Source organism: Ornithodoros turicata, chromosome 10 (genome assembly GCF_037126465.1).
Source record: "Ornithodoros turicata isolate Travis chromosome 10, ASM3712646v1, whole genome shotgun sequence".
Lineage (NCBI taxonomy): Eukaryota > Metazoa > Arthropoda > Arachnida > Ixodida > Argasidae > Ornithodoros > Ornithodoros turicata.
In genome coordinates, this window is record NC_088210.1 from 7,826,159 (window position 1) to 7,853,937 (window position 27,779).

At 45.1% G+C, this 27,779-nt stretch overlaps 1 protein-coding gene across 7 annotated transcripts in view; it reads left to right on the forward strand.

Moving 5' to 3' along the window:
* LOC135371085 (caspase-3-like) overlaps positions 1–27,779 on the forward strand; it is a 174,297-nt gene that overhangs the window by 86,669 nt on the left and 59,849 nt on the right. For 5 of the 7 annotated variants that reach the window (XM_064605084.1, XM_064605085.1, XM_064605086.1 and 2 more), the window contains exons 3-4: positions 1,406–1,434; positions 6,296–6,323. In XM_064605084.1, the coding sequence (XP_064461154.1) occupies positions 1,406–1,434; positions 6,296–6,323 (57 nt within the window). Of the gene's footprint in view, positions 1–1,405; positions 1,435–6,295; positions 6,324–8,501; positions 8,656–27,779 lie in introns of those variants that run through there. The other 2 variants (XM_064605082.1, XM_064605083.1) reach the window with 2 other exon arrangements.

Here is a 27,779-nt window from a genome sequence, read left to right on the forward strand (position 1 = left end):
TGGGACCATGGGACACACGAAAGCAGATGTCCGTCTTGCGACCCTTCATCAAATTCCTACAAACTACCGGCCTGATCGACTCTCTCTAAAACCCCGTCAGCGTCGTCAGCATCATCCTCATCACCATCCTCTCATTTTTCCCCAATAGCAATCGGGTAGCATTCTGCTCATTGAGCGGAAGTCATCCCCATATCATCGTCATCATGTATCTCTCTCTGTCTATAAGTACTTCATCTGAAGTCTTATCTGTCTGCGCTGAAATAGAATCACCTCGGAAGTTTATCTCTGTTCAAGTTACAACAAACTGCTACAAAAAATCCTTTCCTTCCTTTTTCCTAATAAACATATCCCCCCCCCCTACGAAAAAAAACAAGAAAGCCACGCGTTTGGAAAGTGTCGATCGCTCTCACGTACTAAGTACAGAAAGCGTCATTAGGTCACAATATATCACTGGGTTCAGTGATGCTATAATGTGTTTCTCGGCCATCATTGAGAGCCAATGAGTGAGAGCAAAATTAAAATTTTCCGTGTCAAAGAAAGACAACAACGAAAGTTGTAACAGCGCCTCGTTGTAATATACCCGGCAAATCTGCAAATTTACGTCCACTAAAATGAAATTTGCCCTGCTCAAATCATGAATCGCTTCAAGAATTAATTCTTTCTGCTATGAACACGAAATGAACTTTAAACAGTAGCTTGTATCAAATATTCCCTGGAAACACGCAGTGCTGCGGAATCATCGTCTGCTCCACAAGGGTGTCTCCCCCGAACGAGGCGACCGCCCCAAGCGGGAGCGATTGTCCCTAAGTGACCTGGTCTAATTCGAGCGGAGTTTCCTGACCACAGAGAGTATTGAATGAATGGATGAGTATAAGTTCAAAATGATTTCCGAGAAACGTATATGAGGATGTACATTTGCGGCGTAAAATCAGACTACTCTGCGGAAAATCTTTGTCACGAAATCCCCGTTTCACCGTGTTTGTTTTCGTCGCCATTTTGGGTGGCACTATGGTGTAATGGCGACCCCCTTGGTAAAACACGAGCCAATCAGAGGAGCGAAACTGTGATTGACAGGTCGAGCCTCTTTTTGTGTGACCCCTCCCAATGACCAGACTCCCTTTTAATATATGGCTCTGTGCGTAGCGGGAAGGGAGCCACCCCCAACACGGTTACGAGAAATACAGGGTTGGCCAAGATCAACTTCGGGGTTGTAACGAAGATGAAACAAATAAAAATAGTGTGGGAAAGGTAAAGCAGATATTAGCGAAATATATTATGCCCAAAATCTTATGTGAATAGTTCCGCTTGGTGTGCTTCTCTCCGGATCGATAGTGAAAACTAAAAAATAGAGAAGAAACGTCGCAGCCTAATCAGCTATACCTGTGTTTTCGCTTCTTTTCGTCAGGTGGCGACAAGATCGAACGCAGCGTTGGGGTGAGTACGAGTCTGCATTCAATTCTACTTGTTCTCTTGCTTTCGATCGCTGATCTCTATGTATAAAGGGTGGATCGCGCATACACTCGTACAGATGAATTTTACCACATAGCACGCTCCTAGCCAATAATCATTCCGAATGAGAACGTTCTTGTCCCTGATTTGTTGAAAACGTGGGGCAGAGCCTATTTTGTGAGACATGCTGTTCATAATTGTCAAAAAAAAAAAAAAAAGAGAGTACGCCTTGGGATTTCAGCGAATCACAGAAGATAACGATATCGTTCGAGATTATGGTTGGCTAGGAACGTGCTGTGCGGTGAAGTTCATTTCTAAGAGTGTAGGAGTGGGGCTCGTTAGAGAGAGGTGCGGCACCTGGCCTCTATGTTGATGGGCCCAATAGCGCGGGCTGCTCCCATAGGAAACAATGGGAAGCCATCTAATTTATTGGAGCATTTATTGAACTTTAAACGCTCCTCATTGCATATTAAAATATGGGATCATTGTCGTCCACGGGAAGCATACGCATGAAGAAATGAAATTCGGTAAATGCAAACCTATAAAATTAATTATATTTTTCTTCAAAGCGGGCTTACACTGTTCTTGTAGTTCCATTTTTTTTTGTGTGTGTGTGTGTGTGTGGTTTTGGTCTGTTCGGTTCACGTACGGTGTTCTGCGGTTTTCGTTCATTATTGTGTGGTTTTCCTTGGCGTCACGTCGTTTTCGTTTGGTGTTGTATGTTTCCCGTTTGTCTTTTTCCATAATCGTATGATGCTGTACGAGTGTATGTGTGTTCTACTGTAAGCACTTCGATATTTATTGTGAAGGGGATCATTATTGCATTCACCACATCACCACCAGCAATCGGGTAGAGATACCGCTCGTGGCGATGAAACTCCCCATTCCTCATCTTAAAATAACGTTATTGTCACGAGCGCGTTGCGGATGTTCGGCTGTCAGCGTATTTCATTACAGAAATTCGAAGCGCTGTGCACGAAGAGCATGCACACGCATGACCTATCACACACGCTGCAGGAGCGACTGCACATACGAGGTTACTTCCATCACACCTCACAAATTAAAAGAACAGTGGAACAAATTGGCATATTTATATTGGCATATTGGCGCAGGTTCTGCGTCCACTTCTTCTGCACGGCTGAACGACTGTGAGGGGATCCTGTATAGCACAAGTGCATTGTTTATAGAAAATACATGGTTTTGAGATTGATAGGAGCAGCCACACATACTTTCTTGGTACGTAATGGCGCCAGCGAAGTAGCAATGCAAACAAGTCCGAGCTGTCAGATGCACGCGGTACGAATAATCACGATTTTTCCTCAAAATGGAAAGCTTACCTGTGAAACATTATCCCCCTTTCGGTGTCCGTGAGTGAAGTGTACTCAAAACTGCAACAAGCTGGCATGACATGCTTTAATTTCAAGGAAATAAAAAAAAAGAAGCGGGCAGCCGCGCTTGAACTAAATGCACACGTCAGGATGCGATGTGCCCACCAGTATGGCCGCCGACGACCAGAGCCATTTATAGGGAGAGTTTGGCCATTCTTTGATCTTTTGCCGCCTCATGGGAGGAGCTTATTTTCGACGTCAGAGTCGTCGTTGCGCCGCCCAAAAAGCCTGAATCCGAGCGGAATCCGCTTATCAGCCATCTAGTCCGCGCCATATTGATGCTGTCCACCAGCTGGTCGACACCTTGGGTGTTGTTTCCAATGCAGCCCCCAATAGACGGATTATCTCCGATGAATAGAAGGATTAACCATTGTGTAGGGCACACCACTAGAGGGCGCTACGAGCGACGCCTCACCACTAGGGGCCGCTGCTGTCGTATTCCGCGGATGACGTCATTGCTCCTTCCGGGAGCATGGTGAGAGATAGCGGGAGGCATTGGATGGCGATGGGAAATAGAGCGCCCCTTTGTGCAAGGCTGTGGTGGCGCTGCGGGCGACAGGACAGACGCTCTCGGTGGCGGCTCTCTACGGCGTTGTTATGGTTATGGTCTCGTCGGCGGCGAAAGAGTTTTGGGTCCAGCGTTGTGTACGAGTCTGAGCGAGTTGATATTAATCTCACTCCGTTTATTGTTCAACTGATGGTTGTTGTTTGAGAGCTCAATTGCTATGCTGTGAGATTGGGGTGTACGGCACGCATATACGGCATACGACAATATAAATAAATACATATAAACAAAAGGATGTGCACGATAAATTACGCCACATTATTATAGCTTCCCGTGTTGCTACACTTTGCATTATAAAGGCGCTTTCGCGAACCAGTCCGTTCACAAACAGCCGTGTGCATCCCGTCGTGTACATATTAGACTTGGATACTTTCCTTTTAATTGCCTAATATACGCTTTTGCGACTCGAGCGCGTATATTGGCAGGCTCCAGACTTGCGCAATATTATTTTGGTGATGGCGCATATGCTCAGACAAGAGCGGAGGAAAGTTGTTCTCCTATTTGCTTTATGTATTTATTCACTTCAGTATAAACAATTATGCACACTACAGTGCTATATGATATATTGTAAGCACCTTATGGCTGCAGACACACTGGGTGGATATCTGTAAAATTTTAGTGCCTTCTTTTTTGTGGTGGTCACTGTCACTCATAGGGATTCAGTTAAGTGTTGTGGCAATTCCAATGTAAACAGTCATCTGTTATATTGGAAAGTGAGTGATTATGGTCAAACAAGTCTCAATAAACATGATACCTTCTACAATACCATCTATGATTCCTAAATGTCAGTATGACAAGGTATGAAGAAATATTAACAAAGTGCATGTTATCCAAAGCAAGTTCTTCCACATCCCCCCCCCCCCATCTACACACACTCAAAAAAAAACAAAAAAAAAAAACAAAGCCGGTCTTGGATTTGCCTCTGATAACATAATTTAACTACACAAATGCAGATACGTGCACTCAAACACATTTGCAAGGAAAGCATGACGATTATTGCAGTTGCAACGGTCATGCCAGTAAGTCATGTACATCTTGGTATTTTTGAAATTTCTCAAACATTTCCATATCTTTTACATTCAACGTGCTGGACATCTAGTGTGCAACACCTGATATCGAATCAAAATCTGAGCCAGTATGGGGTCACGAACACACCGGTGTCACCTGAGCAAGAATAAGGTAGACGTCATGTCAACAAGTTGCACACTGCTGTTCCATCTTGCACATTTGTCATGCTCATCTAGGTATTTTGAAATTTCTCAAACATTTCAATATCTTTTATATTCAACGTGTTGGACATCTAGTGTGCAACACCTGATACCGAATCAAAATCTGAGCCAGTATGGGGTCACGAACACACCGGTGTCACCTGAGCAAGAATAAGGTAGACGTCATGTCAACAAGTTGCACACTGCTGTTCCATCTTGCACATTTGTCATGCTCATCTAGGTATTTTGAAATTTCTCAAACATTTCAATATCTTTTATATTCAACGTGCTGGACATCTAGTGTGCAACACCTGATATCGAATCAAAATCTGAGCCAGTATGGGGTCACGAACACACCGGTGTCACCTGAGCAAGAATAAGGTAGACGTCATGTCAACAAGTTGCACACTGCTGTTCCATCTTGCACATTTGTCATGCTCATCTAGGTATTTTGAAATTTCTCAAACATTTCAATATCTTTTATATTCAACGTGCTGGACATCTAGTGTGCAACACCTGATATCGAATCAAAATCTGAGCCAGTATGGGGTCACGAACACACCGGTGTCACCTGAGCAAGAATAAGGTAGACGTCATGTCAACAAGTTGCACACTGCTGTTCCATCTTGCACATTTGTCATGCTCATCTAGGTATTTTGAAATTTCTCAAACATTTCAATATCTTTTATATTCAACGTGCTGGACATCTAGTGTGCAACACCTGATATCGAATCAAAATCTGAGCCAGTATGGGGTCACGAACACACCGGTGTCACCTGAGCAAGAATAAGGTAGACGTCATGTCAACAAGTTGCACACTGCTGTTCCATCTTGCACATTTGTCATGCTCATCTAGGTATTTTGAAATTTCTCAAACATTTCAATATCTTTTATATTCAACGTGCTGGACATCTAGTGTGCAACACCTGATATCGAATCAAAATCTGAGCCAGTATGGGGTCACGAACACACCGGTGTCACCTGAGCAAGAATAAGGTAGACGTCATGTCAACAAGTTGCACACTGCTGTTCCATCTTGCACATTTGTCATGCTCATCTAGGTATTTTGAAATTTCTCAAACATTTCAATATCTTTTATATTCAACGTGCTGGACATCTAGTGTGCAACACCTGATATCGAATCAAAATCTGAGCCAGTATGGGGTCACGAACACACCGGTGTCACCTGAGCAAGAATAAGGTAGACGTCATGTCAACAAGTTGCACACTGCTGTTCCATCTTGCACATTTGTCATGCTCATCTAGGTATTTTGAAATTTCTCAAACATTTCAATATCTTTTATATTCAACGTGCTGGACATCTAGTGTGCAACACCTGATATCGAATCAAAATCTGAGCCAGTATGGGGTCACGAACACACCGGTGTCACCTGAGCAAGAATAAGGTAGACGTCATGTCAACAAGTTGCACACTGCTGTTCCATCTTGCACATTTGTCATGCTCATCTAGGTATTTTGAAATTTCTCAAACATTTCAATATCTTTTATATTCAACGTGCTGGACATCTAGTGTGCAACACCTGATATCGAATCAAAATCTGAGCCAGTATGGGGTCATGATATGTCATGATATGATATCATGGGGTCATGGTATGGGGTCATATCTGCTTTGTGCGCCTTATGCATGAGTAATAGAATACGATATTTTTTCCTTTGTCTTCCAGGAGCCAAACGCGGTTCCAACCGAAATGAGTGAGTATAAAGTGTTCTCTCTTTCTTTTTTTTTTTTTTTTTTTTACGTTGTGAAAGTGAAAATGTGTGTGGCAAACACATCTGATTCCAAACAACAGTCATGCAAGACGTTTCGGTAGAAACCGTCGTGTTTTCAAAGTTATCTGGATTTTCGAGTAAACCCAAGCTGCACAATGTACTGAAAGTCGGGTGCAATAGGGGTGGACGGTATGGGTCTTATCAGTGTTCTTTAGTTTCAAGAGTCTCCCTCTCCCTCCGAATCTGAAGCCATAATCCCATCATTCTTGGCAACGGTTGGAGCGCAGCCATGAACCAATCATGATTTGACCTTTCACGTCATTACACATCGCGAATACGCTCTGCAAGTAACCGAGCGTTCTGCGAATATCTCCTCTCCCTGTTACTCCCAACGGAAAGCCCCATTGGCTACGGCGGCGCCCTCCCTCTTCCCTCTCACTCCCTCCTCTCATGCGTAGAGACGCACTTGCACAGCGTATAGCAAGCCGACCTTCGGTCAGGCTGACTGTTCCGAAATAAACGTATATCCCCCCCCCCCCCCCCCCTTGGAGCCCAGCGTGCTATGCGGTGAAGCTCTGTTTTAGAGTGTAGCGGGAAGCAGACGCTGGCGAAATCGAGCCAGTTCACTGCCTCAGAGGGGTGGACGACTGGGCTCTCAGCGACACGCTGCAGTAGTTTCGTTGTGATTACTCTTGTATTTGTCCACAAAGCCAGTTGGACCTAACTGTTGCACAGGCCAAGAACACGTGACTCAACACGAATTGCTTGAACGGAAATCTTTTGCTGGATCTTTGGAAGTTTTGCTGGATTTGAGTCGTCGTTGTCAGTTGTTGCCCCGCGTCCGTCCTGTCTAGTTTCCCCCCTTCGTTTCTCCTCAGACTCAAGGTGATGTTTCCATTCAATAGTACACTCCAGTTCGCTTGTCTAGTCTACTTATGTTCAACGTGAATTGTTTATCAATCAGTTATGAATGTCAGTGTCAATGGTACGTCAGCTGGTCACCACTGAGTTCCATAATAAGGCTATTGTTTACATCTTTCTTTCTCTTGTCTGCATATCAGGGCTTTCCAATAAAAGCAATACACTGTGAAGTGTTGCCACCATGATTCATCATTGATATCACGATGATAGTGGCCAACTCCCAGTAGTCACAATCGTTGATCACGTGTTGTTCGTGAACACAACAGTTAAATCCAACTCACTTCGTGCGCACATCCAAGAGTAATCATACCGAAACTACCGCAGTGTGTCGCTAGGAGCCCACACGTCCACCCCTCTGAGGCAGTGAACTGCTCCGATTTCGCCTGCTTCCGCTTGCCGCTAGGGTGTCGTACCGATGTAAAAATATGGAGCTCGCATGTTCCGTAAACTTTTATCAGGACCTGTACTCTTCATCAGAACAATATTCCTAAACTCTTGCCGTATTCTTTTTTTTTTTTCGATCTCCTCCGGCTCCTTTCCCACACGACGTACCTGTCCGAAAAGCACCCCTCGCTCGTTTGGGATGAAAATTACGACGTGCACGGAAATGATTTATTCTGAACACCCCTTTTATTTGCAAATTTTGCTGTAAATCCTTTCGTACGCTCCTGTTACACCCTTCTGGGGGAACGGTGCGATTGTAAGGGTGTATCGAGGCTCCTAGTGTGAAAGGAGTGGATATACAAGGTGTCCGGTGAGAAAGCGTCATTAGATTTCTAAAAATAGGTTTAACTTTAGAAAATTATGAAACTACTTGGAATACACACACAGAGAGACTTTTGCCAGGCCGTTTGCATTCGCATCACACATTAATTAAGATAATTTTGCTAATTGAACTCCGAAATTAGCCAAACAGAGGTAACGTTTTTCTCGATGAATTTGGAAGCCAATGGCCATAGCACACTATTCCAACCGAAATCACAGCTTTTTTTTTTTCAGGAAAGTTTTACAAAAAATTGACAGCCGCAAAACCGTCCCCGTGCAAGGTGCGCTTACGTTTGCAGAACTTTTCGTTCCATCCAAATACCCTCCCTCCTATGCGAACAAGGACATAATCACGCATTCCGCCGCTATCAACGTGCATACCGTCAGTCCCCAGCCACTGATAACGTCGGTAACCGCGGTAATGCCCTCGATCGGGTGTGGCTGTTTCCACTTTGTCTCGATAAAGGCAGAGCCACCATTTACGCAAACGCAAATTTCATGGAGCGCGCCTTGCCAAGTGACGGTTTTGCAGCTATCGAATTGTTGTACAAATCTTCCGAAAAAGCCTGTGATTTCAGTTGGAATAGTGTGCCATGGCCATTGGCTTCCGAATTCATCAAGAAGAAAGGTACCTATGCTCGGCAAATTTTCGAGTTCAATTAGCAAAATTAGTTAAATTAATGTGTGACCCGAATGCAAACGGCCTGAATCTGTGGCAAAAGCCTGTGTGTGTGTATTCCAAGTAGTTTCGTGTGTGATGTGATGGTGATGCGAATTTTCTGAAGTTAGACCTATTTTTAGAAATTTAATGACACTTTCTCACCGGTCATCCTGTATTTATTAGACCAAAGGAAAAAAAGAAAAAGGGAAAAAGGGAAAGGTCAGTCAAACGGGACGTCGGTTTGCTAATCCGCAAAGGAAAAAAAGTCATCGCATCGGTGTTTTTGAGTACTATGCGCAAATTGCTGAAAAACTGCTTCGAGTATCAGCTCACCACCGAGATACCGCCTGTGTTTCTTAGTGGTTTTGTTGTAAGTGGAAATTAGTACTCGGTGTACAGGGCGTTCGTTAACTTTTTGCTCACTTCCACCCTTTTCACACCAGCGAAAACGAAGGCATCTCTGTTTAATTCAATTAATACAGTATGTAATCGAGTGAGGCACCTTGGTTTTCACTCGAAGGCGAGCGGGCCACACGAATTTGCGGGCGCTCGCATAACGAGCAATGCATACCATAGTATTCCCGGAGAAAGGAAATTCCACCGCCTTTCTAAATGAGCTTTCGCTTCACCATCCAGCTTACGTTATGTTTATTACCAAACCTTTATTACCTATTATTACCAAACCTATTACTAGATTTAAACGCGTAGGGCAAGGTGGAGGGAGATGAGCAAATTTGCAGTTGAATATGAAATTTTTACTTTTTCTTGTTTTCCAAAGGACGACTACCCATAGGAACATTAAAATGGAGATGGTCTCACCTTGCCCCAACCCTCGAGGGCAAGATGTAACTTCGTATGGGGCAAGACGCAACATGCCGTGGTAATGAACTATACAAATTACTTTTTGTTGCAATTCAAGCTGACGAAATAAAGCAGGTGAGCCCCTACTCAATCCCCTTGAGCCCGCCGCCCACATGATGTGCAATAAAACCACACAGAACCCGGTGCTGTTTTGCTCAGTTCCCCGTCGTCTGCAAACAAGGCACCGCCAGTGAAACAGGGAAAATTGCTGAAAATATCTTAGGAAACAGGAAAATTTGCCAGAAATATCTTAGAAAACAGGAAAATTTGCTGGAAATATCTTAGAAAATAGAAAAATTTGCTGGAAACATCTTAGGAAACAGGGAAATGTGCTGGAAATATCTTAGGAAACATCTCAGGAAACAAGAAAATTTGCTGAAAACATCTTAGGAAACAGGAAAATTGGCTGGAAATATCTTAGGAAACAGGGAAAATTTGACGGAAATATCTTAGGAAACAGGGAAAATTTGACGGAAATATCTTAGAAAACAGGAAAATTTGCTGGAAGCATCTTAGGAAACAGGAAAGTTTGCTGGAAATATCTTAGGAAACAGGAAAGTTTGCTGGAAATATCTTAGGAAACAGGAAAGTTTGCTGGAAATATCTTAGGAAACAGGAAAGTTTGCTGGAAATATCTTAGGAAACAGGAAAGTTTGCTGGAAATATCTTAGGAAACAGGAAAGTTTGCTGGAAATATCTTAGGAAACAGGAAAGTTTGCTGGAAATATCTTAGGAAACAGGAGAATTTGCTGGAAATATCTTAGAAAATAGAAAAATTTGCTGGGAACATCTTAGGAAACAGGTAAAATTTGACGGAAATATCTTAGAAAACAGGAAAATTTGCTAGAAATATCTTAGAAAACAGGAAAATTTGCTGGAAGCATCTTAGGAAACAGGAAAATTTGCTGGAAATACCTTAGGAAACAGGAAAATTTGCTGGAAATATCTTAAGAAGCAGGAAAACTTGCCGGAAATATCTTAGGAAGCAGGAAAATTTGCCGGAAATATCTTAGAAAACAGGAAAATTTGCTAGAAATATCTTAGAAAACAGGAAATTTTGCTGGAAACATCTTAGGAAACAGGGAAAATTTGACGGAAATATCTTAGAAAACAGGAAAATTTGCCGGAAATATCTTAGAAAACAGGAAAATTTGCTGGAAACATCTTAGGAAACAGAGAAAATTTGACAGAAATATCTTAGAAAACAGGAAAATTTGCTGAAAATATCTGAGAAAACAGGAAAATTTGCCGGAAACATCTTAGAAAACAGGAAAATTTGCTGGAAATATCTTAGGAATCAGGAAAATTTGCTGAACACATCTTAGGAAACAGAAAAGTTTGCTAGAAATTCGCGATTCCAATGAACTATAGGTGGCGCCGCGAACTTCCAAGATGGCAGACGAAAGGAGGTCTCCCGAGCGAAGCAAGCGTAGTCGGCGTAATCATAAAATTGTAATGCACAAGTTAACGTCCACATGGGCATTTGCAACAGCTCAAGATAGCACTTATTTTCTTTGTTTCGTGTGGTGAAGATAACGTGCTGAAGATGACGTTAGCTCTGACCCTGATGTTTTCAGAACTCCGTGACTGTATGTCAAAAGTATACGTGAACAATACATATTTTGAAAACCCTTGGCGCACACGCGTATATCTGACACCTTGTCGTCACTTTACACCATACATGTGCAGCTATTTAACATGATATGCTGTGCGGTGAACATCTGAGCGCTGGAAGAGACGCTCTGGCAAAGTGAAGTATTCGTTTTCTATACCGCTCTTTGTATTTACGTGCAACTTGGTGTGATATTTTTATCTTTGCGTGTCATTCGTTAATACGTGTGCGGCACTAGACAGAAGCTTTCAATCCCAGAGAACATCCATAGTGGATGCTTGTCTACGCCGCATCAGTACGGTGATATTGTTTACTTTGCCTGAGGCCTGAAAATGCATATATATCAACACGACAAAGAAATTCGGGTTCCTCGTTTGGTATTACTAAGATTAATATTAAAATAATATAGTGGTAACAGAGTTGGTCCGGAAACTCGGTCGACACATGGGACCTCCGTTCCGTTCTTCTTGAATAGGGAAACAATTAAAAGAAAGCGTGGGGCATTTTCAACAGGCTGAGAATAAATTTGTAGTGCAACATTCCTCTTTTCGATATCGATACATTCTTTGCTGCCGGCATTCTGTCCATAAGCAAGAGAAACGTGTATCGTCGTACCGCTTCCCTGTCCGGACCCACTGCCGGACCTCCATTCGCAGCTTTCCGAAATCGTCGCCAGGTGGCTACGGCTTCGCTCGAATCGCGAATAGCTTAGGAAACCAGAAAATTTGCTGAAAAATCCTCGACAATAAGCAAGAAACAAATCTGAGGAACAAACATAAAGCCACCTAATAGCCGCCTTATCCATTTCTAAATTACATTAAATTGTCACGTCTTGCCCTGTGCATATCGTCGGATATATTATTTTTCCTGTTTACCACTGGGTAACCAAGAGTGCGCATATTTTACAAATATCTATATGAGTGAACAAATAAATAGCATGTGGACAGACAGACTAAGCCTGTGAAACGCTGCTGCACAGATGATAAGAAAAAGACTACAAAAAGTCGCGCCGTGTTTGGTGTGTCTTTAATTCCTTTTTTTTTTTTTTGTGGGTCCAAGTTTTTTTTCACTCCCTTGAACGAGTTAAACAATCCAGAAAATACTCACGTGCGATAAAGCGGACACGCAGAGTGGGCAGAGCCGCAGTGACTTCCATCTTTCAACGCAGAGCGACCTATGAGTAAAGTTTTAAGTACATGGAGCAACGCGTCTCTGAGACAGGCGGCGTCGAGCAAAAAATGACGCGTCTTGCCCCAAGTCTCATCTCCCCTCCTCACCCGATATCCTCATCCAGACGTATATCCCCATATCAGACCGCATAGTGGTCCAGTATGGCACCAGTTGTGAACCGCCTATTGGGTCGATATCGGCCTACAATATGAGTCACAAAATTAGTGAGCCCATCCTCCTTATCGTTTTGGCTACAGACGGGACGAATCCAAAATTTTACGAATCCGAATCCGAATCCCAGGAAGGTTCTACGAATCCACGAATCCTAATCCGGATCCGAATCCATGGAAGGTTCTGCGAATCCACGAATCTTGCCAATCTCGGATCTTTCGAATGTTTTCTTTCAAAACGGTTTAAAAGGCCAAGAAAAAATTTCTGCTGAAAAGTGTCTTGAAGCAGAATATGACACATTTCTTTAATAAAAAAAAACATAATAGTTAATATAATAGAAAGTATACCCACATTGTTCTGAATTCATATAACATATTGTTCATATCGACTCCAAGAAATAGAGAAATTCTCTAGTCTGAATTATTTCGATAAAGCTCAAGCAACAGTCAAAAGCAAAACCATGTTACTTTTAAACATGTAGTGTAACAGTTCCTGCCTGAACGGTTTCAGTGCAGGGTAATGTAAACAAAGACACAAGAAAACACCCGTCGTCTTACAATGAGGCTTTCGGCGGACTCCGGAGGCGCCAATTTTGAAAAGAAAGGAAGAAACGTGGCCGGTGGATTCGAAAGATTTGATTCGCCGTTTTGGGCACTTGGATTCGGATTCACAAATCTCGAATCCCTGCCTAGGATTCGTGGATTCAGTTGGCACATCCCTAATTTGGCCTACCACTAATTATGTCCTTAATTTACTGCTTTCTTTATTTCCCCCAACCAAGTCAACAACTGATTTTCGTGTCATGCATTTACTTCGTATTGTTGACTCTCTCAGATGAGCCACAGAAGATTGTGTACTCATCTTCCTAAACGTTCCCTAACCATTTCTTTTGCTAACTGTAGGATGGGACAAGCGTAAGCCATTTTGTATTGCCAACTGTAAGATGGGACAAGCGTAAGCTTGCCCACATCACGGTTCCATTTACTTTGACCGTGTATTGTCGTATTGCCAAGCCCGTCGTATTGTCGTATTTCCCGTGTATTGTCAAGCAGGAGAGCTACCATTACTTTGAGAGTGTATTGGCATCAAATGGAAGGCCGGCCACAGGGGCAGGCTTCCTGTAGCATCTCAAACAGACTCGAACAACGTTCTGAATACCAACTCTCGCCCAGCGACTAAGTTCAGAGATTGCTATACGTGTCCGTTTCGCCATGCAACAGTCCATGACACTGGAAAGCTGCAAGTGGGAGAACAACACGAGGATGTGGGCACCTCATAGGTTAACATGGAACTTGCCATTGTCCACCCTGAAGAGGATGTCAGAGGTCATCCAGCGACGGTGAAACTCAACTGCTCCAAGCACCGCACGCTCCCTGCAAAGAACTTTGCGAATACCGGCGTTAACTAGCCGAATCACCTCCTGCACACTGCGGCTCTGCTGCGCGTGCACTCGTCGACAGCGTGAAATCCACACTTGGTAGTTGATTTCGACCACCAAGAGCACAAAATGCCGCCTATCCCGCTGAGAGACAGGAAGGGGGTACAGACCACGAACTGTGCTCCACTCAACATCCGTCAGGCTATAGAGGCCTGCTACACGGTGCCACAGGGCACCCGGCAACAAACATAAACTGAAAGCTTGTTCTGCTGACTCCCTGTACTCGCAGAAGGGACAGCCGGGTGACGTTACACCAAAACGGGAAAAACGCTCACGCGGCGGCAAGACGTCATGCGCTAAGCGCCACTGAAGACTGGCCCGACGGCGATTACTTTGACAGACGTGCATAAGATAAACACCGTGGAAACACCGCTACACACGTTGCGCCTGGATCATTTAGGGTATCATTGAATTACACCTCAGATGGTGTTGAACTATCACCCCTCCTGGAAAGCGTACTTCCATCTCAGGGTGTTGTCCTACACTGGAAGGTAAATCAGGTATAATTAGGGAGTGACTTTTTCGTGTTAAATGCCTTCCTCAGATTCGGGGGGTAGAAATCGGGCGATCACTGTATTGGCTTCCGTGCTGTGTCACTGTACCACTGGTCTGTACTGGTCTGTACCATTGGACTGTATCATTGTATTGACGAACTGTATTGGCTTCGGGTGTTTTTTTTTCTCTCCTTTTGTCTGTTAAGTCCTTTCCTAATCTCTCTCTTTTTGTTTTTTTGTTGTTGTTTTTGCGACGTGGTGACCTTCCAGCGGTAATGCCCGAAGGCATTGACAGTGTTGACACACCTGGGTGTAAGGCTTGGGAAGATGGAGACCCATTCTTACATGTGTTACATATGACGACCTTCGTTCGTCTTCAGTGGAAACGTAATTTGAGGATTTCATAGTGATTGGAATTCGGGGAGAAATCGGGTTTAACCCGAATTGGTCAGAGGTCAGTTCGGAGGGGGGGGGGGGGGGGTAAACCGGGTGGAATCGAGTTTAACAAAAAAAAAACTCTCTAGGTATAATAACTATAGGTAGAGGTATAAAACTCTCCGTAGGTAGAATCCGATTACGACCAAGAAGGTGTATAAAACGACGGGCAGATGTAGGAGGGCTAAAATATTTTAGGGCGGCTCTCTTCCACTGGTCTGACGTTGGATGTGGTTCAGCCTGGGGTATTCACGTGGCAGCGCAGATGACAGCCAACAGGGGGCCCCAAGGCCGCTTCCTGGCTTCCGCTTGCCAGGCGATGGATGGAGACGGCCTCGAAACGCCAGTGTGTCTCTCTCGACCATAGAAATCTTAACGAGTAGGCTAGAAGGAAACCTCCGAAACTGGGACGTACGGGTGAGGACAGCGCCATATTGAATTAGCTAGCGTTGCCGCGGCGCATGTAAAAAAAAAGAAAAACAAACCGGTAAGCATACACCCAATATATCGCAAAAAAGGTTTTTGGAGCAGTAACACACAGCCCTAATCCATGTAACCATAATATTTGAGGGGGTACAGGCCACGAACGGTGCTTCACTGAACATCCGTCAGGCTATAGAGACCTGCTAACGACGCCACACGGCACCCGGGAACAAACATAAACTATAACCATGTTCTACTGACTCTTGCTAGGTATGCACTGAGCTCCGTGCTAGTCTCTTTTCTTTGTCTCTTCTTTGTCTTTGTGTGTTTATGCATCTTAATGTTGGAATGCCGTTCATAATGAATTTGTATTCTAATGTACTGTGTTCTAATGTAATAACATGTACAAATAAAACGGGAACGTTGTGCAGATATGTCACCATTGTGCCACGATTCTTTCCGTATCTAAGAAAAATTCCGTAAGTTGAACCCTCACCAAGCATGACCCCCCTTTTGAAAGCTCGGCACTTCTGCCCCCCCCCCCCAAGCAGTGAATTTCTGGGGAAATCACTGGTGCAAAAGGTCGTGTGCAGGATGGTTAGTCTCACTAAGGGCATCAAAAATGTCCTTTGTACCTAAAGCAAGGCGCTTCAATCTTACATGTGGCACTCGCACCAACCTCCCGCGACTGATACAGACGCGCGCGTGACACCCATTCCACACTGTTAACCCATATGAACTGAAAAGCTACACGGGTTACAGTAAGAAAGATCTGACGTGGCGGAAGTGATATGGTACCATGGTACCAGTACTTGCTTAAGAACCGCGACGCTTCTAGTCGGGCCTTACTAGTAAGTGGAAGAACCAGATTCTTCTGATTCACGAAGAACAGGAATGCTACGCTATGCTGGTGCAATTGCAATATCGATGCGTGTACTGTCGGCAAGCAGGAGAGCTACCTAAAAGCTACAGTGTCGATGCGTGTATTGGCATCGAAGCGGAAGACTAGTCACGAAGACTGGCTCCCATATAACTATATCAACAAGCTAGGACTAAAACACGTCACGTTAAGGATTGCTGTTCGTGCTTGACTATGGAGCCATGGAGTTTGTATTGCCAACTGTAAGATGGGACAAGCGAAAGCTTGCCCACATCAAATTTCAAAAATAGTACTGCCCTCGCCCTAAAAATGAAGAGCAGGATCAACTAGTTTTTTTTGTATTGTTGACTGATTAGATGAGTCACAAAATTAGTGAGCCCATCTTCATTATCTTTTAGCCTACCACTCCCTATATCCTTAATTTACTGATTTGCTTTATTTTCCCCAACCAAGTCAACAACTGAGGCCAGTTCTAAAACTCTGCCCCAGGATCAACTAGTTACAATATCGATGCGGACGAACAGTTAGTTGTACATTTCTGTACGTGTTCACAGCAACATGGATGATTCATCCCCGCCCTCATATGAACGCATGCGGCACCAAATCGATGGTGTCTTACGAATCCTGTGTGTTTAAGATAGGCTCATTGATGGAGGAAGACGCGGGGGAGGGGGGGGAGCGAACCGAGCTCGCCCTGAGCAATAAACGAGGCATTCGATGTCTGCTTCTCAACCTGAACGGAGGCTAGGTTCATTTCTTCTTACTCAACATAATTTTGGTGCCGAACCCAGGAGTAAACTGGCCTCCGCAACTCGTAAGGAGAAGCTGCGTAAGAACCGCTCTTTCGTACGCAGCGTAATGACCCGACGGGTTTCATCTGCAACCGACCTCCTGAAACAAGAGATACCGTCTACCGAAGAGTTGCAAGCGGACTTCGATGACCTTTTGGACAAAAACGCGACGCTTGTGGGCTTAACCGCAAAGATTGCGGACCCCGTCGAAGACGACAGTTGGGGCGGGTTACATGAAGCGAATATGCGACGAACAGTCGGCGAACTTCGTCCGGCGTCGTTCGCTCGACGCCCGCGTAAAAAAAAAAAAGCCGCTGGCAGTCGATCTAGACAGACCAATTTCGCTGGGCGTCCGACGGTCCCGGAAGCGGCCAGTTGGAAGCGCTGGTCCCGACTTCCGTCTTCTGCTCGTCGTACGTAGTCGTCATCGTCTTCTCGCGCTCTTCACCAGTTGTACCAGGCCCGGTCCAGCAATGACATCAAAAGCGGCGCGTCTAAATCTTTTCCTTGGCTGCCATATAGGATCCACCCAGAACTTCCTTTTCATTTCCTCTTATTTCGCAAGCTCTCTCAACTTCATGAGCAATAGTTTCTTCTTCAAAAGAAGAAGGCACCGCCTAAAAAGAAGACGAGGATCCCCATATCAATCAGCGCCTCTTTCTCCTACGACTGTCTCCACGCGAAGTGTAGCCAGAGCACCTCCGCGCGCGTTCCACGAAGTAGGCACGTAAATGTTATGGCCGCACCAAAAAGACTAAAAATCGTTTTTAATGAAGGTTATAACACATTCATAGCGTAGTTTGATTATTAGAAAGCAGGAATAATAGTCTCCAAAGCTTGTTTGTTCGTTGCATCTTTTACCACAACGTGTTCCTCTTGAACATGAGAGAACTGATGTTCTGAGGCTGGAACAACATAGAAAGGACAAATACATACAAAGCTTCAAATTGCCGAAGAAATTAACGGTGAAAGATGGAAGTCACTGAAAAGGAGTCCTACAGCTGGCTAACCTTTTCAGTGACTTCCATCTTTCATCCTGTTTCTCTTATCTGGACACACTGACTGGCATCCGCTGCTTCTTCGCTCCATGTAACGCAGCCAGCGAACATCCCGCATCGTGCCGCCGCACTTTGTCTTGCCGCGCGAAGTTCGTCGTAAAAGTTCGTCGCATGTAATCCGCCAGGCGAGTACCACTTTGGGTTACCACGCAACGATTCTTAGCTGCATGAGCAGGGTCCGACTTCGCATGCGCTCCCGTCCCCGAGCCACTCTGGCTCAAGCTGCCGCCAACGTCTAGCTTGAAGGGGGGTAGCACCAAATACGTTACGAGCGACACGGCTCCCATCACCCTTAGTGTTCACGATAATCCTGCACCTGGGAGGGCCCAAGACTCTCGACCTTCCGAAGTTACAGGTGCCCTTCTACTCCGGAGACCTCCGTAAGCGGCACGGATTTTGAGAGCCCGTTGAGGCTACGACCCATAAGCTATCCTGACCTACCGGCAATCGAGAAGTTCAATGACCTACGATCCGATTTGACCGGACAAGCGAAGCGCGCCGTGGAACGAATCAGGCTTACCGAGGAGAAAAAAAGCGTTAAAAACTGGGCTGTTTGGTGGTATATTCTAAAAGCGATAAAACCCCAGTGCAGGGGACACGGACAGACGAACACAGACGAAGCACTGACTGAAAAACAGCCAGTGCTTCGTCTGTGTTGTGTCTGTCCGTGTCCCCTGCACTGGGGTTTTATCGCTTTTAGAATTTACTGAGGAGAACTACGCAACTGCAATCAGTGTCCTAATCCAGCACCTCCTTCGTCCCGACGCCCTTGTAGACAAGCACATAGACAGTCTGCTTGCGATCACGCTGATCCAGAGCTCTTCCTATGTAACTGACACGACTCCGCGAGCTCTATGATCAGATTCTCTTCCGTGCCAGTTGCTGCAAAACCCCCGGCGTGTCCTCCACAGTGCGTGCTGTCGTGCTGCATAGGATGCTCATGCGTTCTTTGCCGGAGGATATAGCAGTGCTGTACCGTCAGCGCCTGAAGAAGGACGTTGCGGCTACTGAACCTGCAGCGCCCGAGTGGAGCAGGTGAAGACCATCACGAAATTCTTATGGCTACACGTTCAGGGTTCATGGTAGGGAAGAGACACATGCGAGTCGTGCAACGCCTGCGTGGAAGGCTACTGCTACTATGAATCGTTCCTCCCGAGCTCCCGGAGCATCGTCCAGCCTACCGACAGCACTGCCTTTGGCCACATCATCGTAGCAGCGCCCCTCTTGTCTGCTGTGCGACTGTGGCAAGTCACACTGTTCTGGAATTCCATACTGCCGTTTCATCGGATGATAAGAGGACAAAACTGGCGGCCAAGAACTGTTGTTACAAGTGCGGCAAGCACGACCACGTCGCTCGCTGCGTGCTACTTGGTTGATGCGCCGCCACTGTTGAGGACGTCACCTCTCTGTGTTTTTGGACCTCTGGCCGAGAAACGGTGACGCAAAATGGCCGTAGAATTCCCAAGAAACAAATACGTCGTTTTTATTGTACCTTGCCATAGCCTCCATGCCTGCTACATGTCTGCTCAATACTACATGCCTGCTCAATGATCCCGGAGCACGCAGGCGCCGGTCGTCCACAATAGTGGCACTACCCAAGCAGCACACAATATTGGACCCATATTGGCTGGTCATTGGCGATACGGGTCCAATATGGGACCCGTTTCGCCAAGGTTTTCCCCATATTGTCTGAAAATGGGCAATATGGGCCCCATATTGCCCAGTTTCTGCCAATATGGGGAAAATCCTAGCAATATGGGCCCCATATTGCCCACTTTGAGCCAATATTGGGAAAATCTTGGGAATATTGGCCCCATATTGCACGCGTACACCCCATATTGACTGAACAGGGTACGTAGCCGTGTTGCACAAATGCCCAAGCAGCACGGCAAGATTGAACGTTGAAGCGTGTGAAATACCCAATTCACTACACCGTTACATTCAACAACTTCCCGCAGATGATACACATTGCTCGAAACAGTCAACGTACTTGGCATTCCGAACGTAAAGTTCGCTAGAATTCGACACCTCAACATTCCACGTCTTGAAAGTCGCCGCCATCCACTGATCTCGATTGTAAAAGGCTGGATCGCGGATTGGGAGCGCGAGCGTGAAGAAACCGGCCGCCATCTTACTGTACCCACAACAGTCGCCGCAGCGATCATGGCAACTTCTTGCAATTACGGTCGTACCAACCGTACTGGCAAGGTTACATGGCCTAAATTTATACAGGTGAGTCACTCTTCATCAAGGAATAAATAGGCGTCCATTCTGTATATTTAGTTGACCATTATGAAGTGTTTTTTTGCCCAAAACGAGCACTGGATGCAGGTTGCTTGATCGCTCTTCCGACGTTCAATCGAGCACACTTGCATTTTACCCGGCGGCAAATACAGTTTGAGTGCATAATATGCTTGAAAGAACATGTTACACTACACAGGTAGTGTTGTCATCAATATATGTGCAAGCACTCGAGCGCTTTTTTGCATGCATTGCTAGCATGGTACACGGTGTTCTCTGCGGAAGCAAGTGCCACATTCATTTCTTTGAATTACCTTCGCGCACAAGTTCGGTATTACGTCATAATGACACCAAGATTGTCACCTTTTTTCATGTATTGGTATTGTTTTGTGCTTTGGTTTGATTTGTGACAAAGAATCCTACATAACGGTGGTGTGGCGCGACTTGAATAACGCATTTGTGTCTGAGCTGTATGCTGTATCGTCAGCTTGTTACGATAGTAATAATCTGTAGCGTGTCGTGCTATTTGTAGCAGTTTTTAAGGCAAAAGTGGTCTCTTAATACAGGTTTCGTCATGAGGGCTACCCATTGAATAATCTGTGCAGTGTGATACGGCTGGGTGTACAGGTAAGTATCACGTTCCTCATCCACTGGTTTCTACTTTACAGGAAGGAACAACCTCAGTGCACGCACTGTGGTTAGCCTCTCTCAGTTTTACATACTTTCTTACATGTTCACATCAGAAACACACCTTACACTTTAGGCTCCTTCACCCAGCAATATAATAAGAGATTATAATTCTTTTTAGAAGAGTTCCCCATATTCTTTTTAGAATAGTTTTTAATCTTTTCAATTTTTAGAAGATACAGGGATTGTAAACCATGTTTTAAACTGATGTTTTAACATTTGTCCAATGCATTTATTAAACAACATATTCATTTTTAACTGGTTGCACCCAAACCAATGTTCTGATGTATTATTTCCTTTGTTGTCGATGCACCATAAAAATTGGAATAATCATCATCAATGCAGGTTACTTCACAGCTGCCTCAACATACTCAAGAAATGGGTGCAGAACCTGCGTAATGACCACAAACTTTGACTACCACAGCACCTCCAGAAAGTACAGGCATATGTGTCACATGGGATTTTTAAAGGCATTCACAGTATATAATACCTTGTATGAACTGTTGTAGATCTAAGCAGCCTCTACAGTACACTCTCAGAAATTAAAACTTGTCATGGAACTGTGATAATTGTTTCAGCTAATAGGCATGCACATATACACTATAAGAAGAAAATTATTTATTGTGAATGCCCTGGCTACTCATGTTGTTTACATCTACTGTTGATCACATTCATTTACCACATATTATATTATTATATATTATTATTATATTATCACATATTCGATCACATTAAATTTAAAATTTAGCATATATGAGAAAATATCAGGAGGGAAGTTGCTATTCATTGCTCATTCCAACCTAAAATTGAGTGCTACAAATTTAGAGAGCGTACCTGACCATTGTCATTCCTAAAATATATATTGCCATTGTAGCAAGGTCACAAAACAATAAATGTAGTCTTTTGCGACCTGCCTGCACGTTTATTGTATCCTGAAACGCATAAGTGCAAAAAATAAATCTTGAACTTGAATAAACTTGATGTTGTATAAACTTGACATAAAATGTTGAATAATATAATGAATGATATAAAATATTGAATAAACTTGAACTCATATATTCTCTTTACTCATCATCAGTGATCTTCATTACAAAAGCATATCGTGTTAGACTTTTTTGTTTGCGTTTCACAGACTGGGTACACGAGGGCCAAAATGACAAAATCACAACTGTTTCAAGCTCCAAATAGTCCTGTTGCAACTTGAAGACCATATGTGGAGCTGCATTTTTTGGAACATGCTCCACATAACAAGCATGACAAAGTCAGCACTGGATAGCAGGACCCCGTCCCCAAGCAGCTTTTCTCACGCTGCAGTTGTATTCAACAAAAGCACGTGAGTGCTGGAGAAGGACATTCAGTTTGGCACAACCGCGCCTGCAAATAATCAGAAGAAATAAAGGAAGAAGCAAACAAACATAGAACGGCTGTACTTAGTTCAAAAAGAGATAAGTCCTGTGTCTCAAGGAGGTGTTACCACTTTCTAAGTAACTGAATTGATTAAGCTTACATCACTACCTGATTAACTGTCCTAACGAGTGTGATCTAATTGCGTGAAGTAGTTATTTGCGCTGCTTCGGTGTGTCCATATTTGCGAGGCACAGCACCGCTGTCGTTTACTAAAAGGCTCTTTCTAAGGCGATGCTTGATATAAATCATACTAAACGCATACTCGGCTAAAACAACGGCTGTGATTCTACAGAACGATCTCTTTCTGCCATGCGAGTACATCTTTTCCCGGACCGTTCTTTTATGGAACAATTTTTGTTCAGAACGCAGTACGGGATATTATATACATGGTTGTTGTTAACCTCAAGTCGTTTCTTATTGAAATATTGGCTGGGAAACGTGCTGTAGTACAATCCCCAGCGCTGCACTGCGGTGACGGTCTAGTTTCGGAATGCAAAACATAACGTAATTAAGAATCGAACGGCGGGACACCCGTGAAACACTGTTAGGATACATCAGTATACTGGCACCTTACAAAATTGTGTGATGACAAACAACGATCAATGCTAGCAGCGCAATAAATACTCACAATCTCTGTTGCCTCCCATTGTTTTCTATGGGCACACACAGCACTTTAGGGCCCACCAACATGGAGGCCCGAAGGCACGCCTCTCCCCCACGAGCCCCTCTCCCATGCGCGATCCAGCCTTTATACATAGAGATCAGTGCCGCCATCTTCCTTCGCGATGCCAATGCCAATCGGTCGAGCCGACTGAGAGCAAGAGAGTTGTTTGAGCGTAATCACGCGTCCTACAACTAATGCGCATGCGCGACAGCCCGAACGGACGTTTCATAGGGCTAAAATGTCGCTGGGTGCTGTAATGATAACGAAATTGCGGCAGGTCAAGTAAAAAACACAATGTTTGATAGGAAGGGATGGCTATTATGTAAAGTTAGGTGATTTCAAGTTGCTGCAAGCAGTGTAAATTGCTCTGGCGTGTGTCCGTCACCGCCACGAAAGTGTTTCGCTGCTTTGTATTCTCGGAGCGGGTTGGAAATTATTAGTCCGCAGAATATTGCGATCCCAATGAAGGCTTCTGAGGCTGGCTGGCTGAGGTGTGGCTGGTCTTCCGCTCTGATGCCAATACAGAGAGAGGGATCTTTGGCATTGGCAGTTCTGTGGGACTGCTTGTGTCCTTCAGCAAGGCGGGCGTAGCACCTGTTCTTCGTTTTTTGTTTGTTTGTTTGTTTGGGCAATGCTGTGTTTCTTTCCTTTTTTTGTTTTTTTTTTTCAGTGATGTGAAAAAAAAAATCAGACAAAAGTAATATCAGTGGTGAATATTATACAGCATAATGCTTTATTATTACAGGGACTTCCCTGTTGGTGTTATCACAGAAATATTGGCAATATTGGCGCAAAATGGGCTTCCCAATATGGGCAGCCCATATTGGTCCAATATGGAGCCTGGTTGCGCTCCCCATATTGGTCCAATATTGGCAGCCCATATTGGACCAATATTGGCAATCTTGGCAGCCCATATGGGTCCAATATTGGACCAATATTGGCGTGCTGCTTGGGTAGTTTCCTAGGTTTGTGTTAGCTACCTCGATGCGATATCAGCAGTATTGGTCATAACGCCGTTTTCATACACACAGAGTGCAGATTACAACCGGTGGCGTCTGATAGGCGGAGAAATGACTTGACACCATGGCGAATTCGGGTGGTAATTTCGTAGTTACTTTTTTTGCCAGATCGTGAGCAGTCATGTTCGCTTGGTCAAAATGAAGCAAATCTCGCATGTTCGCGTGGCGCTTTCCGAGCGCTCGGAATTTGCTAGCTAGCACTTTTTTTGCCCGGTCTCAAAACGATCGAGCAGCAGATTGCTCAACTGTATCCGGTGTCGTCACATCCGCACTGCAACGGTGGCGAGTGCCCTCATTGGCCCGCACGTTGAAATCACGCGGTTTAGCAGACGACACAACTCGAAGACGGGCGACCACGACGAACCTAGCGTGATCCAAGTACCTAAAACCGCTAGATTCCTAGCAATCGTGTGCGGGTGGCAACGGTCACGTGATCCAGCTCGGTCGCCGACCTAGCAATTTCCGAGCGCTCGGCTGTGTTGCTACGAAATGACCACCCGAATTCGCTACAGAAAAGAGACTGTACCAACGCTAACTGACACGGCGTCTTTCGATAACCATTGGCTTATCGAGCAATGACACAGCCTGCACAGCATGCCCCTATCCAGGACGCTTCTCCGCAAAGAACTGTAGAGCAACGTATGCACCGAACGCACGGCGGCGTACACTTACGGGGTAGGCAAAGGTTGTCTCTGCTAAGACTGTCTGTGTTTCCGACATAGGAAGCTGGCGCCCCAGTAATGGTTGCGTGAACGGCCGCATTTGCCTCATTGGGCAGGCATGAAGCACATAGGAGGCTATGATCTTTTACATAGTTTTTATATGAAAGAGCTATGAGAACAGCATAAGTGTCGTTTTTGTTGTTGAGCGATACTGCAACGCGGAGGAGTATATAACTACTAATACTATAGATTTCTGATCACCGAAAAGTCATCGATCAACTAACTTAATTAGGCGATTTCGGGCAAAAGCGAGATAACAGAACGGAAGACAATCCTTATCGAAAGCTATTACATCATTAAAAAATCCCGATATCTTGTTCTTCCGTTTCTTTTTTTCAATAAGAATATCCCACCTCCTTGAAATCTAGACAGTACCTTTTTTTTTTTAAATTCCGTGTTAGCGCCGCGAAGCAACTGTGGCTATGAGCGCCGTACAGACGCGAACAGATGGAAAGAGGACAGCAGGAAGGAGTGGGGGACAGGGGGGATTAGTGTGCGTCCTGGGCGGACTTCAGGGGGAACTGTGCCGACATTCGTCTGGAAAGTCTTCGGAAAACCCAGGGATAACCTCAGACAGCACAGCCGGTGACAGGATTCGAACCCACCACCTCCCAGTCTACAGCACGACCTTGGTTACCACCAACGAGCGGACGCCTTAGCCCACTCGGCCATGCTGCTGGTGACAGTACAAATGATCTTGAATAAATTAGAACTATTGAATTGACAAATTGAACACTGACACTAATAAGTATCAGTATAAATCGGAAGGAGTTCACAATAGTGGCTCGAAAAAGATGAGGAGCCAATCGCCTCATTTGCTTGGAGTGGCTGACAATTGTATACTATGATGTGACAGCCAGACTTAGGAAGTAACTTAGAAGTAACCAGTTTGTGAAAAAGAAACTAGTACCTGGAACTAACTACTTTTCCAAACAAAGTAGCTTTCAGCTGTAACTAGTTCCCTTTTTTCAGTAACTAGTTAAAGTAAGCAGCAGTGACTACTTCTTACACCACTAACTACTACCACTACCACTAACTACTTCTACAGTAGTTGAACTATAACTACTAACTACTTCGCGATGGAGTAGTTTAACTAGTAGTTCAACTACTTTTCAGGGGAAAAGTTAAAACTACTTCTTTAGCCGCTGCAATGTATTTTAACTTCATCTATAACTACTTAACGTTGTCCACCAACATCAATTCCTTGTAGTGTCCTTGGACACCTAAATATGAATCACAAGCAATGATAAACTTTGGCTCAAGCCATTTCTGCGACCTTCAAATACAAAGCTTGCGGCGGGATTCTTTCTGTGTCTACTCGATAAACTAAGTTGCAGAATTATTTCACAGCAAATGAGGCTTCACTAGGCAAGTAAAGCTTGCGGCAAAATCGAAACTAGTTAGTGCCCGCAGTAACCTAACTACTGTAGTTAACTACTATATTTCTGAAGGTAGTTGATAACTACTTTTTAACTACAATCAGGCAGTTTAACTAGTAGTTCAACTACATTGAGTTAACTACTGGCCATCACTGGTAACCAGTTGCTCTCAGAATCGTAAGCTGCCGACGGTTGTCTGCTGCTGGCAGAAAGAGACGTTGACGCAGCGGATACGGATAGCATTTCCTTCTTATTTCATCAGGGTTGCTCTGCACAGGGAGGAGGAGGGGGGAGGAGTGTCGTTGGGAGGAACTCGAGAGGTCTGCCTGCCTGAATAGGCGGCATGTTTCTCGGGAAGGGAAAGGTGGTGGAGAGGAGGAGAGGAAAGGGTGAAGTGGAAGACCGAGCGGAATCCGCTCGGGGGGAGGATAGCTGCGTCCATGGGCCGACTTCAGGGGAACTGTGCCGGCATACACCTATTACACATCTGAGGGAAACCCAGGAAAAACCCCAGACGGCACAGCCGGCCCGCGGATTCGAACCGCGGACCTCCCAGTCTCCAAGCGCACGCGTTACTCTGCGCCACCGGAGCTGGTTTGCTCTGCACATGTCCCACATACAACGGCATTCACTGTACTCTGGCCAAGTCTGAATTGGAACTCCAGCGATGCTTGGTTTTACCCCGAAAGTGGTGCAACGACACTACTACTACTACTACTACTACTACTAAATCATGACTATGGCCTGGGGTGATTCACCGCTTGAGAGCAGTACACTACCCCATGCAACGACACACCGCCGCAGCAGCATCGGAACAACTATGCAATGCATACATGGATGTCTACAATGCAGTGTCGCATGGGATGCTTCTTCTCTCTCTGTTTTTGACCACGTGACGCACCACGTGACGCTCGTGACGCACCTGTGCAGCACGGGCGTGGATTGTTCTGCTCTTCGTTAGCCCTAAGGTAACCTAGCTATCTTAAACCCGAAATAACCCCTCACCGTCAGGCCGATGGCCAAGAATGGTGATGGTGGTCGTTCCGGTCTCCCCGGAACGCACGACGCGGTTCCCCGAGGCCGTAGTCGCTCCCCGGTACGGAGAAACCGGTCGAACTCCGCCCCTTGCGAACGGACACTTCTGTCGCTTCAACAGCCTTCTCTGGCCGAGGACCGAACATCAGGCACAGAAGTGTATGACGTAAGTCAGACCAGTGATCCAATGAATGGTGATGAATCACTGGACCAAGATATGGGGGACCCTTTCACGCTGGTGACTTACAAGAAAAATAGGCCTCAAGGCATCCCTGTATTGTTCAAGCCAGTTGACCCTGGAAAGTCGTTTTGGAAAGTCAATCCCAACGTGGTAGCGAAGACTATTCGCTCTGCGGCCCAGGAATCAATTCTCCGTCATCGTGTCAACGCTGATGGCTCCATGTGCATCTTCGTCCAGACGGAAGGGGCAGTGTCTAATCTGATGACCCTTAGTGAAGTGGCTGGGGTGGCAGTTACTGTCACCATCCCCTCCTCATACGTTAATAACATGGGGAAAATATATGACGTCCCACTGGAGTATACCGACGAGGAACTCACCTCGTATTTGGGAGAGGATGGCGTCATAGCCGCTCGGCGTCAAGTG